Source organism: Eucyclogobius newberryi, unplaced genomic scaffold (assembly GCF_026437365.1).
Source record: "Eucyclogobius newberryi isolate DKJ021-1_F unplaced genomic scaffold, fEucNew1.0.hap1 SCAF_2, whole genome shotgun sequence".
Taxonomy (NCBI): Eukaryota; Metazoa; Chordata; class Actinopteri; order Gobiiformes; family Gobiidae; genus Eucyclogobius; species Eucyclogobius newberryi.
The window spans coordinates 27,727,439-27,742,159 of NW_027315834.1; the positions used below are offsets into that span (position 1 = coordinate 27,727,439).

Here is a 14,721-nt window from a genome sequence, read left to right on the forward strand (position 1 = left end):
ACTATTACTATACTATTACTACAATTATTATTATTATGAGGCCTATTCCAGACAAACTAACCTTTGTGTGAATAAATACCCAATGTTTATTCACTTGATAAAGGCTAGAACAATTTGAGCTAGTATTATTCTATTCATCCTCTTATATATAGCTCTTATATTATCATCAACAACACTTAATTGTTACATAATTGCAGTGAAATCCAGATGATTTGGAACACGCGCATATCCTCGTCTGAACTTTAAACCCTCCGCGCGCGTCCCGATACATCCGCGTGGACGTCCTGCGGTCAACGCGCGTTTTAACCTGTCAACTTTCCGGAAAAAGCCGAGGCCGCCCGAGGCTTCCCGACGCTGACGTCACCCGCATATCTCGTTCTTTCGCTTTCGTGCGAAGAGAGAGAGAGAGAGAGAGGGGGGGAAACGGCTCACGGCGAAAAGAAACGAGACCGAACGACGAGCAATGGCGACACTGGCTCGCGGAACACCGAGTCCGGACTCCTTCCTCTGCCAGCCGTGGTCTTCTTTCGTCAGCGCCGCTCAATTACCGCTTGTTGACGGTAAGTTCACGCGGCGGCGAGACGACGCTTATTGTCGGAGCGAAGTGCGCGGTGAGAGAGATTGAGAGTTGAGTAACAGCTCCACCACCAGCACCAGCGCCGTGCAGCAGCAGCAAACAGGCTGTCAAACTCCGCGGATACTACGGGCAAACGCGTGATTAACCCGCGGGGGCTTTGTGCGCATTTACGGCCGCGTTGCGTTTTGCGCCGCGGACTTTGCGCCGTTGGCACACAGACACGCGCGCGCGTCCTCCGCCTCGCACAGCCCCCCGCGTGCGCCCCGGCCAGATGTAAGTTTGTTAGCTTTGACAGCTCTCACTCGGTCCAGCGTTAGCGTGCTAATGCTAACCCCCGCGAGCCAGCAGCAGCAGCAGCAGCAGCAGCAGCAGCGTGGCTCGTGCGCGCGCGTGGCCCCCTCTAAAGTTTGTTGTTGTGAAAAAGCCGCGGCTCGTGGGTTAAAAAAAAGTGATTGTTGTTGTTTTTTTGTTGCCGTCGCACTCGCAGATTCCGCCGCGGAGGAGGTCGCGGACGCCGAGACCCGCTGCCAGGACGACGACGTGACGATCCGGGGAGAAGGTGAGAGAGAGAGCTTGTGCCACTTTTACTACGACGGAGCTGTCACGCACTTTGTTTTTGTGGATTGAGTTACGAGACACGAGCCGCGGCCGGACCACGCGTCTATTTATAGCCGCTGCGTTCGGTCTTTGGGGTAGAAAAAATGCCAAAATTATGAGGACGTTTTCCTCGCAGTCGATTGAGGATGTGTCAAAATATCAATGTATCGTGATAGTTTTGAAATAATAGGATTTTATTTGTCCCACGTTATGGACATGCTCGTGTTGCTACGCAGAGTACAAGAACTGCAGGAGAAAAGGAATGTGCAATAAAAAAAGAAATGGTGATAAATCGGAATTTAAAAAAAGACTAGAATATTGGACTATAATTTGATTAGATCAATGAAATAATACCATTGTGCAAGTAGAGTAAAAGTATCAGGATACAGTATTGATATAGGATATACTGTACTGCTGCCTCCATGAATCACCGTGAGCGTTTTTTGGTAGTAGTAAAAGTTGTGGCAGTATTACTACATTTGTATTGCTTATTTAGAGAAAGTATGTTTATGTACCGGTAATGCATAATGGGGTTTTCGCTGTTTCGATTTTTGAATTGACTGCGAGTTTCATATGCTCATTTCATAAACTGACTGCCTTTTTGTTTCATTTTTGAAAAGTGATATATTGCAGAATATTATATGCAATAGATTTTCACATGCATCATACCAGACGGTGATATTATGGAATCATGAAGGAGCCTGTGATTCCCAGTCCTACAGTCGGCGGACATCTTGGCTCAGGTCGCTAATGTAAACAAATCTGAATAACATTCTCAAATATCAGATGTACATATCAAATATCTGACCTAATGTTTACTGTCAGCTGTGGTTCTGACATTTCTAATAATTTTCTACTTACATTGTACAAAAGTTCAACTGAATTCTAAAATGCAAATGTGGCTTTTTTTGTAGCGAGTTTATTAGAAAATGCTTATTTGCATTGGTTACTTGGCATACAGGTAAAACATGATGAAACACTGAAATACGGTATGTAAGTGTCTGAAAAGTTCCATGATCGTAATAGTATTAATTCATTTATTAATAAAAGTATTAATTATATTGTTAAATAGGGTCCGACCCATATGGATTTTGGGAGGGGCCGATATGTGGCTGATAGATTCACCTTATTCCGGACGTTTGCCACGGCGCTGTCTTCCTCCTCCTGGTTATATTAGTTAAGACAGAGCTGCCGACCTCCAGGGAAAATAATAATGCAAAGGTGTTTTCAGGCCGCTCAGGTAATCTGTGCATTGTAGACTTGTTGGTCACATGACGGGTATTGGATATTTTACACAAATCAATCTACTTTAAAGCACATTTTAGCAGCGAGACGTTTCCCTCGCTCTCCACTTAGTGAAGTGCCATTACAACAGAAGTGTGGATCCAAAAAGAGGCAAAAGTGGGCGGGGCAGAATAAGGTGAATAAGGAAGTTGGAGATGCTGATATATTTAATAATGTTAAGCAAATAGTTTCTATGCAGCTGGTTGTAAAAAGTGTGTCAGGCTCTATTCATTTTTAAATTTGTTTTTTTTTAAGGCAAAATGTACTGTTTTGCCTCTGAACAGTGAATTTCAAAGGCTGAATGTTCTTTTTGATAGAGTTAAACATTTAAGTGAATTTACAAGCCCGTGGTGAGCCTAATTAATGCATTTGTGAATTCTGACCATTAACACTTGTTTTCACTGCTCGTTTACATGTCAATGTAACATGGATACAGCCAGAATCACTACAGGCCACCTCAGATCACAACTATTCACCAATAAGATTTATTTTAATCCCGACTACAAATGATTGTCTGTAGTGAATATAATCTAGCATGACAACATTAGCAGTGAGAGTGCTAACGTTAGCTGACCAGAATTTTCTTCCTTCTTTCTTCTTCACACTGACACTTTGATCAAAATAAGTCTTGTGTTATCACTGGTGTGATCTGTGCTGAAGTTCACTTTTATTCTTGGGTTTGTAGATTAGTTGAGAGTATTTAAATCCAGCGCTGCCTCAGTCAGAGCCATGAATGGTCATAGCTGCTTCAGCTGCACTACGGCATCTCACAATATTGAAGCATGAAAAGTACATTTGATGAAATAGTCGTATCGTAGAGTCTAAACCTTGAAATGATGTATAACGTGCCAAAGTGGAGCCAATTGTACTGGCAAACCAATATATCGGTCAGGTCTTATTTTTAATTGACTCTGAGCTTTTAGTGGTCACTTTAGATAAAGGTCTTTGCCAGTTAAAAGTATTTTATTAAGTTGTGAAAAAGCCACTCAAAAGCCAGATATCTGCGTTGACTACTCTGTGGCACTGTGCAAAAAACAATTGTGAATTTTTAATTTTTTTTAAAGTCAACATTCCTCACTTCCTGAAGAAACAATATTTAACACTTTTGTTGATGTGACATAAGTTGGCATGAGTTATATAATATATAAGTTCCTGAACCAGATCCAAGGTTTTTTGCCCCAAATTCTTAGAAAGAAGTCTGTGTAAATCCCTCATTTGTGTTTTTTTCAATAAAACAGTCCAGATGACTACAACTGAATCTTTTTCTACAATATAATATATATAATTTTTCAAAAGTAGTTAATTGTAATTTGTGATATTTCTTAACATATTGTCAACAAATTATTTCTGAAATGTTCCCATGACATTAAGGAAATAATGAAAACATAATCCTCAATTTTGACCTGCATTAGACCTAATTCAGCATCAAAAATATCTCTTTAACTCATAAGTAATAGCTCAGCATTAGCATGATGACCTTGCGGATTTATAAATAGCATTGCTTGTTCTAAAATTGTGAAATGGAATAGTTTCTCAGCGTTGCGTCAGTATATGTTGGTGCTAGAATCACAACCATGTGACTATAGACAATTAAAAGTTGAGCATACATTCAACTTATTTGTTAAACAGACGATGCAAAAAGCTGATCTAAAAAACACATATGTAATTGAGGTACATTGTTGGTGTTTATGCAAAATGATAAAAAGGTTCTGTAAAAGGCACAAACCCGTGTAACTGTTGTGCTGTAAGTTAACGGACTGTGGTTTAATACATTAGTTTTCTCGATCAGGCTGTTGACACAAACAGAAACTAGTGACACGTTTTTCGTGTTGTGGCGTAAAGGTGCCGAGACGGTTAAATGTACCTTAATGGCACGACATGGCCCGTTATGTAATGTTGATAAAGCACGTCGTCTCTTGATGGGTTTGTGTTATCAGCAGCAGTCATCTGGAAGACTTATTCTGTTGTGCAGTGTCGTCTTTGCGGCGCAGAGCTCATAAAAGTGAGTCGGACGGAGTTGGTCAAGGTTCATTGTGCCTCTCGTATTGACTAGGTGATGTATGGGGAGTGCATTAAAGTGGTTTGTGGTGTGCAGTTGTGCAGACAGGAGCAGCTGGAGGAATGAGCCAGAGAGAAGCCGCTGTACGAGACGGCCAAAACATGCAATTTGCTAAGATAAACAGGACTGTCTCATGAAAAAAACAAAATTACGTTATCACAGTTTGCTTGTTTTAGAGATGTGCAAAATTTATACTGCTTGGATTATCACTCAACTATGATTTTATTTTTTTAATGATTAAAGTAAGGTACAGTGTGAGGGTATAAAGCAGGGGTGGGCAAACTACGGCCCGCGGGCCACATGTGGCCCGTTTGTCTTTATAATCTGGCCCGCCAAACATGCCAAGGAATATTGAAAAATAAAAAAGACTTTTTCTTTTTTTTTGGCCCTCAGGCATCTGTCTTCACTTGTATCCTTACGTGAAATTAATTAAATAATAGATTTGATATTCGGCAAACCGTCCGGCGCCTCAGGAGGGGAAGCAGTGTCTCACCAACACCGTTTACGGTGCGGGTGGAGGCCTGCTGACCTCGACTGGGGATGTCGTCGGACGGTGGAAGGAATACTTTGAGGATCTCCTTAATCCCTCAGTCACGTCTTCCGAAGAGGAAGTAGAGACCGGGGACTCGGAGGCTGGCTCATCCATCACCCAAGCTGAAGTCACCGAGGTTGTTCGCAAACTCCTCGGTGGCAGGGCTCCGGGGGTGGATGAGATCCGCCCTGAGTACCTAAAGTATCTGGATGTTGTAGGACTGTCTTGGTTGACACGTCTCTGCAACATCGGGTGGCGGTCGGGGACCGTGCCTCTGGACTGGCAGACCGGGGTGGTGGTCCCTCTGTTCAAGAAGGGGGACCGGAGGGTGTGTTCCAACTACAGAGGGATCACACTCCTCAGCCTCCCGGGTAAGGTCTATTCTAAGGTACTGGAGAGAAGAATCCGACCGATAGTCGAACCTCGGATTCAGGAGGAGCAGAGTGGTTTTTGTCCCGGTCGTGGAACACTGGACCAGCTCTATACCCTCCATCGGGTGCTCGAGGGTTCATGGGAGTTTGCCCAACCAGTCCACATGTGCTTTGTGGATCTGGAGAAGGCTTTCAACCGTGTCCCTCGGGGTGTCCTTTGGGGGGTGCTCCGGGAGTACGGGGTCCAGCTGTGTTCGCATTGCCGGCAGTAAGTCAGACCTGTTCCCAGTGCATGTTGGACTCCGCCAGGGCTGCCCTTTGTCACGGGTTCTGTTCATAATTTTTATGGACAGAATTTCTAGGCGCAGTCAGGGGTCGGAGGGTGTCCGGTTTGGGGACCACAGGATCTCATCTCTGCTGTTTGCAGACGATGTTGTCCTGATGGCTCCATCAAACCCGGACCTGCAACATGCACTGGGACGGTTTGCAGCCGAGTGTCAAGCGGCTGGGATGAGAATCAGCACCTCCAAATCCGAGGCCATGGTTCTCGACCTGCAAAAGGTGGCTTGCCCTCTTCAGGTGGGTGGGGTGTCCTTGCCCCAAGTGGAGGAGTTCAAGTATCTCGGGGTCTTGTTCACGAGTGAGGGAAGGATGGACCGTGAGATCGACAGGCGGATCGGTGCAGCGGCTGCAGTGATGCAGTCGCTGCATCGGACTGTTGTGGTGAAGAGGGAGCTGAGCCGAAAGGCAAAGCTCTCTATTTACCGGTCGGTCTACGTTCCTGCCCTCACCTATGGTCATGAGCTTTGGGTGGTGACCGAAGGAACAAGATCGCGGATACAAGTGGTCGAAATGAGTTCCCTCCGCTCCCCTAGAGATAAGGTGAGGAGCTCGGCCACACGGGGGGAGCTCGGAGTAGAGCCGCTGCTCCTCCACGTCGTGAGGAGCCAGCTGAGGTGGCTCGGGCATCTGTTCCGGATGCCTCCTGGGCGCCTCCCTCGGGAGGTGTTTCAGGCATGTCCCACCGAGAAGAGGCCCCGGGGAAGACCCAGGACACGCTGGAGAGACTATGTCTCTCGGCTGGCCTGGGAACGCCTCGGGATCCCCCCGGAGGAGTTAGAGGAAGGGTCTGGGGAGAAGGAAGTATGGGAGTCCTTGCTCAGACTGCTGCCCCCGGATAAAGCGGCAGAAGATGGATGGATGGATTCGATATTCTATATTTGACAGAAAAGTGATGTGATGATTTTTTGTTTTCACACCAATGATGGCGGGCCGGCCCTCCGCTACTTGCCTGGATTCGAATATGGCCCTCGGAGGAAAATAATTGCCCACCCCTGGTATAAAGGGATATCACTCACCTTTGTGATTCAATTTAAGTGCCTCTGTCAGGTCGGATGACTCATTGAACTAAAATGCAGTAAAGATAAATATATTTTGAATTTTGCTAAACATCATAAAAACTTTCTCGAAGAATGGCACATTTATTAGTCGGTGTAATACCTCATTCGTCCAGGCGTGTTCCATAGTAGAAAAAACTTCAGTTGTAGTCATCTGGACTCAGTTAGAAAAAAATAGACGTTTCGACTCTCATCCAAGAGTCATTGTCAATAAAAGAATTTAGATCGAGAACTCCGATATTAATACTGTTCTGTGGTAAGACCCGCCCATTGGGCGGAGCCTTCCTGAAGTAGCAAGAGTTGTTTGTTTCAACAGAAACTCCCCCCTTGTATCTACCGAGCTAGCCTATTCAGAATTTTAATGGCCTATTAGAATCCTCTTTGTCTTTGTGAGACCCTGGCTCAACCACCCTGAGTACCTGATTAGCATCTAAATGTCCTTGTCCTGGTCCTCTACCTTTCCAGGGGTTCAGTATACCATTATAGATACCAGGAAGATTGAATCTTAGCCCTCCATTTCTGTTTAAAGAAGGTCTTTCTTTTTTAACAAAAATAGCTTCCTTGACTCCTCTTTCAAACCATCTTTTCTCCCTGCTTAAAACCTTCACCTCACCGTCTTCAAACGAGTGATTAGAGGCTTCAAGATGGAGATGCACGGCGCTCTGAGGTCCTGAACTTGTATTTCTTCTGTGCTGATAGAGCCTCTTGTGTAGAGGCTGTTTCGTCTCACCTATGTAACGTTCTTTACAGCTTTCTTCACTGCATTGGATCGAGTAAACTACATTGCTCTGTTTTTGAGTCGGCAACTTGTCCTTAGGGTGAACCAGTTTTTGTCTTAAAGTGTTTCCTGATTTAAAATAAACAGGGACTTTGTGTTGTCTAAAAATTCTCTGCAGTTTTTCCGACAGGCCAGACACATAAGGGATAGAAACACCCTTCCTTCTCTGTTCAGTTTCCCTTTTGTCCTGCTTCTTGGTTCTCTTCACTCTGTTGAGGGCCCAAGCGGGGTAACCACAGGCTGAGAGGGCATTTCGGACATGTTTTTCCTCTTTCTTCTTGCCCTCTGAGCTGGTGGGCACACCTTGAGCTCTGTGTTGTAAGGTTCTGATCACACCCAGCTTGTGCTGTAGTGGGTGGTTGGAACCAAAGAGCAGATACTGGTCCGTGTGTGTAGGTTTCCTATATACTTCTATTTGGAGTTTCCCGTCCTCTCCTCTGATCGTGGAACAATCAAGAAAGGCCAAGCGATTCTCCTTAGCGCCTTCTCTTGTAAACCTGATATGTGGGTCCACAGCATTGATGTGATCAGAGAAGGCTTCCAGCTCTTGTTTCTTGATTGTTACAAACGTATCATCGACATAGCGAAGCCACAGTTTTGGGGCTATGCCTGAGAATGAGGCCCCGAATGAGATTTGGGGCTATGCCTGAGAATAGAAGTATATAGGAAACCTACACACACGGACCAGTATCTGCTCTTTGGTTCCAACCACCCACTACAGCACAAGCTGGGTGTGATCAGAACCTTACAACATAGAGCTCAAGGTGTGCCCACCAGCTCAGAGGGCAAGAAGAAAGAGGAAAAACATGTCCGAAATGCCCTGTCAGCCTGTGGTTACCCCGCTTGGGCCCTCAACAGAGTGAAGAGAACCAAGAAGCAGGACAAAAGGGAAACTGAACAGAGAAGGAAGGGTGTTTCTATCCCTTATGTGTCTGGCCTGTCGGAAAAAGCGCAGAGAATTTTTAGACCACACAAAGTCCCTGTTTATTTTAAACCAGGAAACACTTTAAGACAAAAGCTGGTTCATCCTAAGGACAAGTTGCCGACTCAAAAACAGAGCAATGTAGTTTATTCGATCCAATGCAGTGAAGAAAGCTGTAAAGAACGTTACATAGGTGAGACGAAACAGCCTCTACACAAGAGGCTTTATCAGCACAGAAGAAATACTAGTTCAGGACCTCAGAGCGCCGTGCATCTCCATCTTGAAGCCTCTAATCACTCGTTTGAAGACGGTGAGGTGAAGGTTTTAAGCAGGGAGAAAAGATGGTTTGAAAGAGGAGTCAAAAGAAAGACCTTCTTTAAACAGAAATGGAGGGCTAAGATTCAATCTTCCTGGTATCTATAATGGTATACTGAACCCCTGGAAAGGTAGAGGACCAGGACAAGGACATTTAGATGCTAATCAGGTACTCAGGGTGGTTGAGCCAGGGTCTCACAAAGACAAAGAGGATTCTAATAGCCCATTACAATTCTGAATAGGCTAGCTCGGTAGATACAAGGGGGGAGTTTCTGTTGAAACAAACAACTCTTGCTACTTCAGGAAGGCTCCGCCCAATGGGCGGGTCTTGCCACAGAACAGTATTAATATCGGAGTTCTCGATCTAAATTCTTTTATTGACAATGACTCTTGGATGAGAGTCGAAACGTCTATTTTTTCTAACTGAGTCCAGATGACTACAACTGAAGCTTTTTCTACTAAAGCACATTTATTAGGTTTATAATGACTTCCTGTTTATAATTGATGACATCATACCCAGCAAACTCTGGGCAAAAACTCATCCAATGTCATTTTTTTTCTTTTTTGGTCAAATAAAAATATATGAGAGCAAATTTATTTAGTTGAATTGTTGTTTAGAGCAGGCATGTCCAAACGGCCCCCAGACCAATTTTTGGTGGCTGTCCGGCTTCCTGCTAAGTTGGTCCAAACAACAAAAAGTAGTACTTCTTACTGTAAAATTGGAAAAATTCAAGCATTTATATGTTACAACAACCTATTTTTAATGTTCCCAGTATTATTCAAGGTGTGGAGGCTCATCGAGACAATGTCAAATGCAAAATTTTGAATGATTCACTTTCAAATTTGACATTGTTGGGTTGTTTGTGGCCCTCTGCTCTTTATACGTTTCAAAATGCGGCCCATGGTAAAAAAAACAAGTTTGGACACCCCTTATTTAGAGAGTCAGTTGTTTATTTGTGTAAATTATGCATAAACTCTGACTGGAATGAGCGTCCCTGGTGTGATGTCACTTCCTGTCATTTTCTACCGCTTTTTCTTCACATGTTTTCTTAACAAATACCCGCTCAATTGGTGTAAAACTATAATGTATATGTACAACAGATATGAATACACCAAATAAATCTTACAAACCTGTCTTACGCACTAAAAATGATTGAATCTGAAAATTTAGCATATAATTAGTTCTGAATCAGGCATGCAAAAATGGCCGAATCCCACCTATTATTAGTACCTCAATATGTCTGGGTATGATCTTGATTTTCAGACATTATCCTGGCGATCATGTGCTAAAACACGCTTGATTTCCGTAGATTTCCGTGGTTGAGAGAGTGAGAGTACCAGCGACGCACAAAACATGAATGGATCAGAAAGGTTAAGATAGTTTGAGATCGAAGACATCACGAGTTGTAAATTGTTTGCGGTTCCGCGGCGTTGTGTAGACAGCTGCTCTTGAGGAGTGAGCGAGTCCCTCTGTCATCTCCTAGCCCCTTGAGGCACAACCAAAGGAGTCCCTCCACACCTCGGCGAGTATAAATACCCCTAGAGCATGCAGTAATGGTCCTGAGTCATCCCGAGGCTCTACAGACTCGCACGAAACTCACAGAGCGATTCGGGAAAGTTGTCTCACTTGCGCTAGTTAAATGCCGACCCCTCCTCCCACCCACACTCGCTCTCACATTCTCCGTCTTCCCCTTCGGAGCCGGAATCGCTGATCCGCCGGCAACACGACACTGGAGCTTGCACGGGGCCAACGACACTAGTTTGTCTTTGATTTGTTAAACTCTCGACAGCACAGATCGCCGTATGAGCTTAGAAAAGGCAATTGGCATTCACTACAAAATACCAGCAGGACTAAAAAAGCACTCTTAAAAACATGTTTTTAAGAGGGCTTTGATAATGATATTCAGCTATTCAGATATTCTTTAAATGTTTTAGCTGAGGTTTAGTATCAGGCAAATGTAAAATAAGCCCCAAAATTGCAGTATGTTGTTAATTTACAACATACTTTCACAATTGCTAATGGTTTGATAATCTGCCCACATCTACGCTAAAATTTTGTTACAGCTCTTAAAATGTTAACAATGAAAACCAAAATATGTCTCCAAGAGGTGTGAACTTCATATAGAGTTATCAAAAGTACTCGAAATAAAATTTTAACCTTTTCTGAATAATCTTGTTGTAATTGGAACCATGGTAACATTAAAGAAACTACAGATTTCAATACCATGGAAAAAAAACACAAATTTAAATAGATTTTCAACACAAAACAATAAAGTATTAAGCCTTGTTCTTAGTATTGATGTGGAGTTTGAAGTTATAGGATTGGGACACTACTAGAGAACTCCCGGACTTTAAAACATTGGTCCTGAATGTATCTTCTTTGTGCGCGCTGTGTGGTTATGGTCAATGCACGGAAGACACACAGAAGATGACCGCCTTTGCCTGAAGACAGTGGGCATTTCCTGTTCAGTGTGAAGTAATTATATGCGGTTGCTTAGTACCACCATTGTTAATTGATATTGTAGTGAACAGCGGCCCATTGCCACTAGCTACTTGACAGAGTTGAAGGATGTGTGGATTAAGAGCCCAAAACTCATGTGTTTAGTGAAGAATCCTTTTATTGGCCCCTGTTGCTATTTTCAACACCTGCACAACAACCACGGTCAAAAACTGTGTGCCTCCACTCTGCAGCCCTGAGGCCACCAGAATTAGGCCTTAAATAAGCCCACCTGCCCACACCTAGACAAGACCAAACAAGCTACAGTGCCTCCCAGTGGTTGGTGGTGCATATAACAAGTACAATACCTCAATATGGCTCTTACAGATCTGACTAGTGAAAAAAAAAAAGAATCTTATACAGTATTGCGTAGGACCAGGCAATACTGAAAAAGAAACTGTGCCGTTATGTTTGTTGTATTAATCAATCATGATTTTGTATTTAATTTTGTTTTATAGAGGTTGGATTTATTTTACAATGACTGAGTTTAATCTCGCTTTGGGTCAGAGCTATGCAAATAACGAAATGTTTATCAAATTTGAGATTGGGGCATCTCTAATCCTCAATGATCTTCAAATCCTAGCCAGATCCAAGTCATGTTTTCGTTGCACTAAAAATGCTTTCCTCTTTGCTTATCGCGTTTATAAAAAGTGTAAAACCCTCTTTGACCGCTGTGCCTTTTAAAACATTTCCTTCTGTTAAGTCGTGCCACGCTGAATGAGAGGGCTGCTTGTTTATTCGATTCCCTCTCTCTTTCAAGTAGAACTGACGGTTTCCCTTGTAACTGTGGCGTAGTTCTTCAGCTGCCCCCTAAGTGCTGGCCAGAGCTCGTTTATGCTCTCAGCAGCAGCAGCAGCAGCAGGCTCTGGTGTAAAGCCAGGTAAACCACAGAGGGGACGGTTAACGCTGCCTTTGAACCGGGACACATTCATTCTCACATTGCGTCTTGTTTCTGTGTTGGTTAGCGCCGCTGTTTCCAAGCGCTTCAGCAACAGAGCTCACTTTACACCCTTTACATCAGTGATTCTTAAAAGCAAAAATATGCAACGATTACATTTTCTTTTTCTTCTTCTTTTCCACCTCCAGAAATGTACATACTGCTATTGTTGGAATTTAAAATTTAAAAAGCTTTGGGTTGTAGATGTGCAAAAAACAACATCAAATTTAAAAGTCCTTTTTAAAGTTTTTAGAATATAGTAGGTATTATAGCAATATTGATTTTTACTGTTTACTGTTACTATTGTCTTACTGTTTAATTAGGAGTTTTTACTGTTTTAATTAGGATTTAGGATTTAATTAGGTCTTCAGTCTTAAAGTGCGTGTGACGTAATGCGTATGGTGTAATTTTCAAATGTTTACCTTTTGGTGTATTTATACCTGTTGTGCATATAGATTACAATTTCACATCAATCGAGTAGGTATTTGCGTTGAAAATGTTAAAAAATCTGTAGAAAAGGACAGGAAGTGACATCACACACTACTCATTCCATTCCTAAACATTGATTCAACAAAATCAACAAACTAAAGGTGCTTTCATTATTTTTTTTATTTGTTAAAAAAAATCTACTATCTCATCTACAACAAACAGGAAGTGAAATTTTTAACCTAAAAAAATTGCTATTCTGTGATAACTTTTTGAATAATTTTAAGCGAAATTCAAGTATATCTTACTGCATTTCAGTTCAATGAGTCGCCCGACCCGTCATAAGCACTTTAAACTCGCAGGAAGCCTGATATGTAATTTGCTTGTCAGGCTTCATACCGTCACCATTTAGTAATAACTTCTACAAGTCATTTTTATTAGACCCTTTTTTTTTCTTTAGTTCCTCCTCTCAATTGTAAGCTGATTTACCGTTTCCACATGTAACGGCGTTCAGTAATGGATGGCTTTTAGTCGGTGCAAAACATGCTTATTCACCAATGGCTGTAGATGGGTTCCTGGCCTGTCAGTGCTTGGCAGCGGAGAAACACAACCACACACTATTCAACCGCACTCTCCGTTTGCATTGGCTTTGGCAGATACAGAGGAAATTGCATTCTTTGTTTTTCGGTGCTCGCGCAAAAGTCCTTTTCCCCTCAGTAGAAGCTGAAAAGATGTCATTAGCTACAAATGGGCTCAGTTTTCCCTATTGTTTGTCATTGTGCGGCTGTTTAGTAGGTTATTTACTGTAGTTTATTTACAACAAAAGGCGCATGTTCTTGCTGTAAACATTGGAGGAAATTAGTTTTATGGAGAAAAGCGACTTTAGTTGTCGACAGCAGCAAGTGAAATACATGTATGCCACAACATGTCTAGAAAAGTAATTGTTATTAAACACAGAATATATAGTTCTAGCAATATTCAGCTCTTGTACAATTGTATGAGAGAAATAGAAATAGAAGGTCAACGTAATATAAAACATGATATTACATTACAAACTCAAATGAAATGAGGGCAAAAAAGTATATACATTTGTGCTTTATTGTACCATTTCTCTTCTGTTTATAAAACATGCTGCATTTGAGCCTTTGTTGTGAATGAATCGTGTTGGTTGGTTGCATCAAAATATTTGAATTAATTATAGGCCTATATTACCGGTCAGCAAATTGTTTATATATTTATCAATTATTTGAACAAGGGCTGCAACTAACAATAATTTTTCTAATTGATTAGTCAAGCCATTATCATTTTAATTTAAGTTGTTTAGAACGCAAAAGTCACATTTACCGTATTTTCCGGACTATAAGTCGCATTGGAATATAAGTCTCATCAGCCAAAAAATGCATAATAGAGAAGAAAAAAAACATAAGTTCCACTGGAGTATGAAATGCAGTTGCAAGTGTAAAAATAACAAATAATATCACATAAGTCGCTCCGGAGTATAAGTATATAAGTATAAATAAGTATATAAGTTGCACCCTGGCCAAAACTATGAAAAAAGGTCCGACTTATAGCAGGATTTTATATAGGATTTGAAAACACCCCGTCCAAATCATTTTGGGGCCGACTAGGCAAAAAAGCGAGTAGCTTCGGGCATTCTCTGGATCACGGCTCGACAGCCAATCAGAGCCAAGCACACAAATTTCGCTGACCAATCAGCGCGCAGCATGCAAATTTTCAATTGTAAACAGTAAACTGTAATGGCGGACTATTGTCAAACGTTTCCCGGCCCGATTTAATGATAATATTCCTTTTTTTTCTAAGATTTATTAATAAAATGGCCGTCCCTGCACTCGAAAATGCACGTCCACATTTTAAAATACCCCGTCCAAAATACGGGAATACGGGTCTCTATCTAAAAGCCTGACTTATAGTCTCGAAAATACATTATTTTTTTAAATTAATTTTTAACAAAATTTGACCCAGCTGAAGCAAAGCCGTTTTCAACCAATGCACTAAATTCGCACATTTT

At 42.2% G+C, this 14,721-nt stretch overlaps 1 protein-coding gene across 1 annotated transcript in view; it reads left to right on the forward strand.

Moving 5' to 3' along the window:
• The first annotated feature begins 424 nt into the window (after positions 1 to 424).
• The window catches only part of atxn7l1 (ataxin 7-like 1), a 67,877-nt gene continuing 53,580 nt past the window's right edge, over positions 425 to 14,721 (forward strand). The window contains exons 1-2 of the mRNA XM_072454880.1: positions 425 to 560; positions 1,065 to 1,136. Coding sequence (XP_072310981.1) covers positions 464 to 560; positions 1,065 to 1,136 — 169 coding nt within the window. The 5' untranslated portion in view covers positions 425 to 463. The remainder of the gene's footprint in view (positions 561 to 1,064; positions 1,137 to 14,721) is intronic.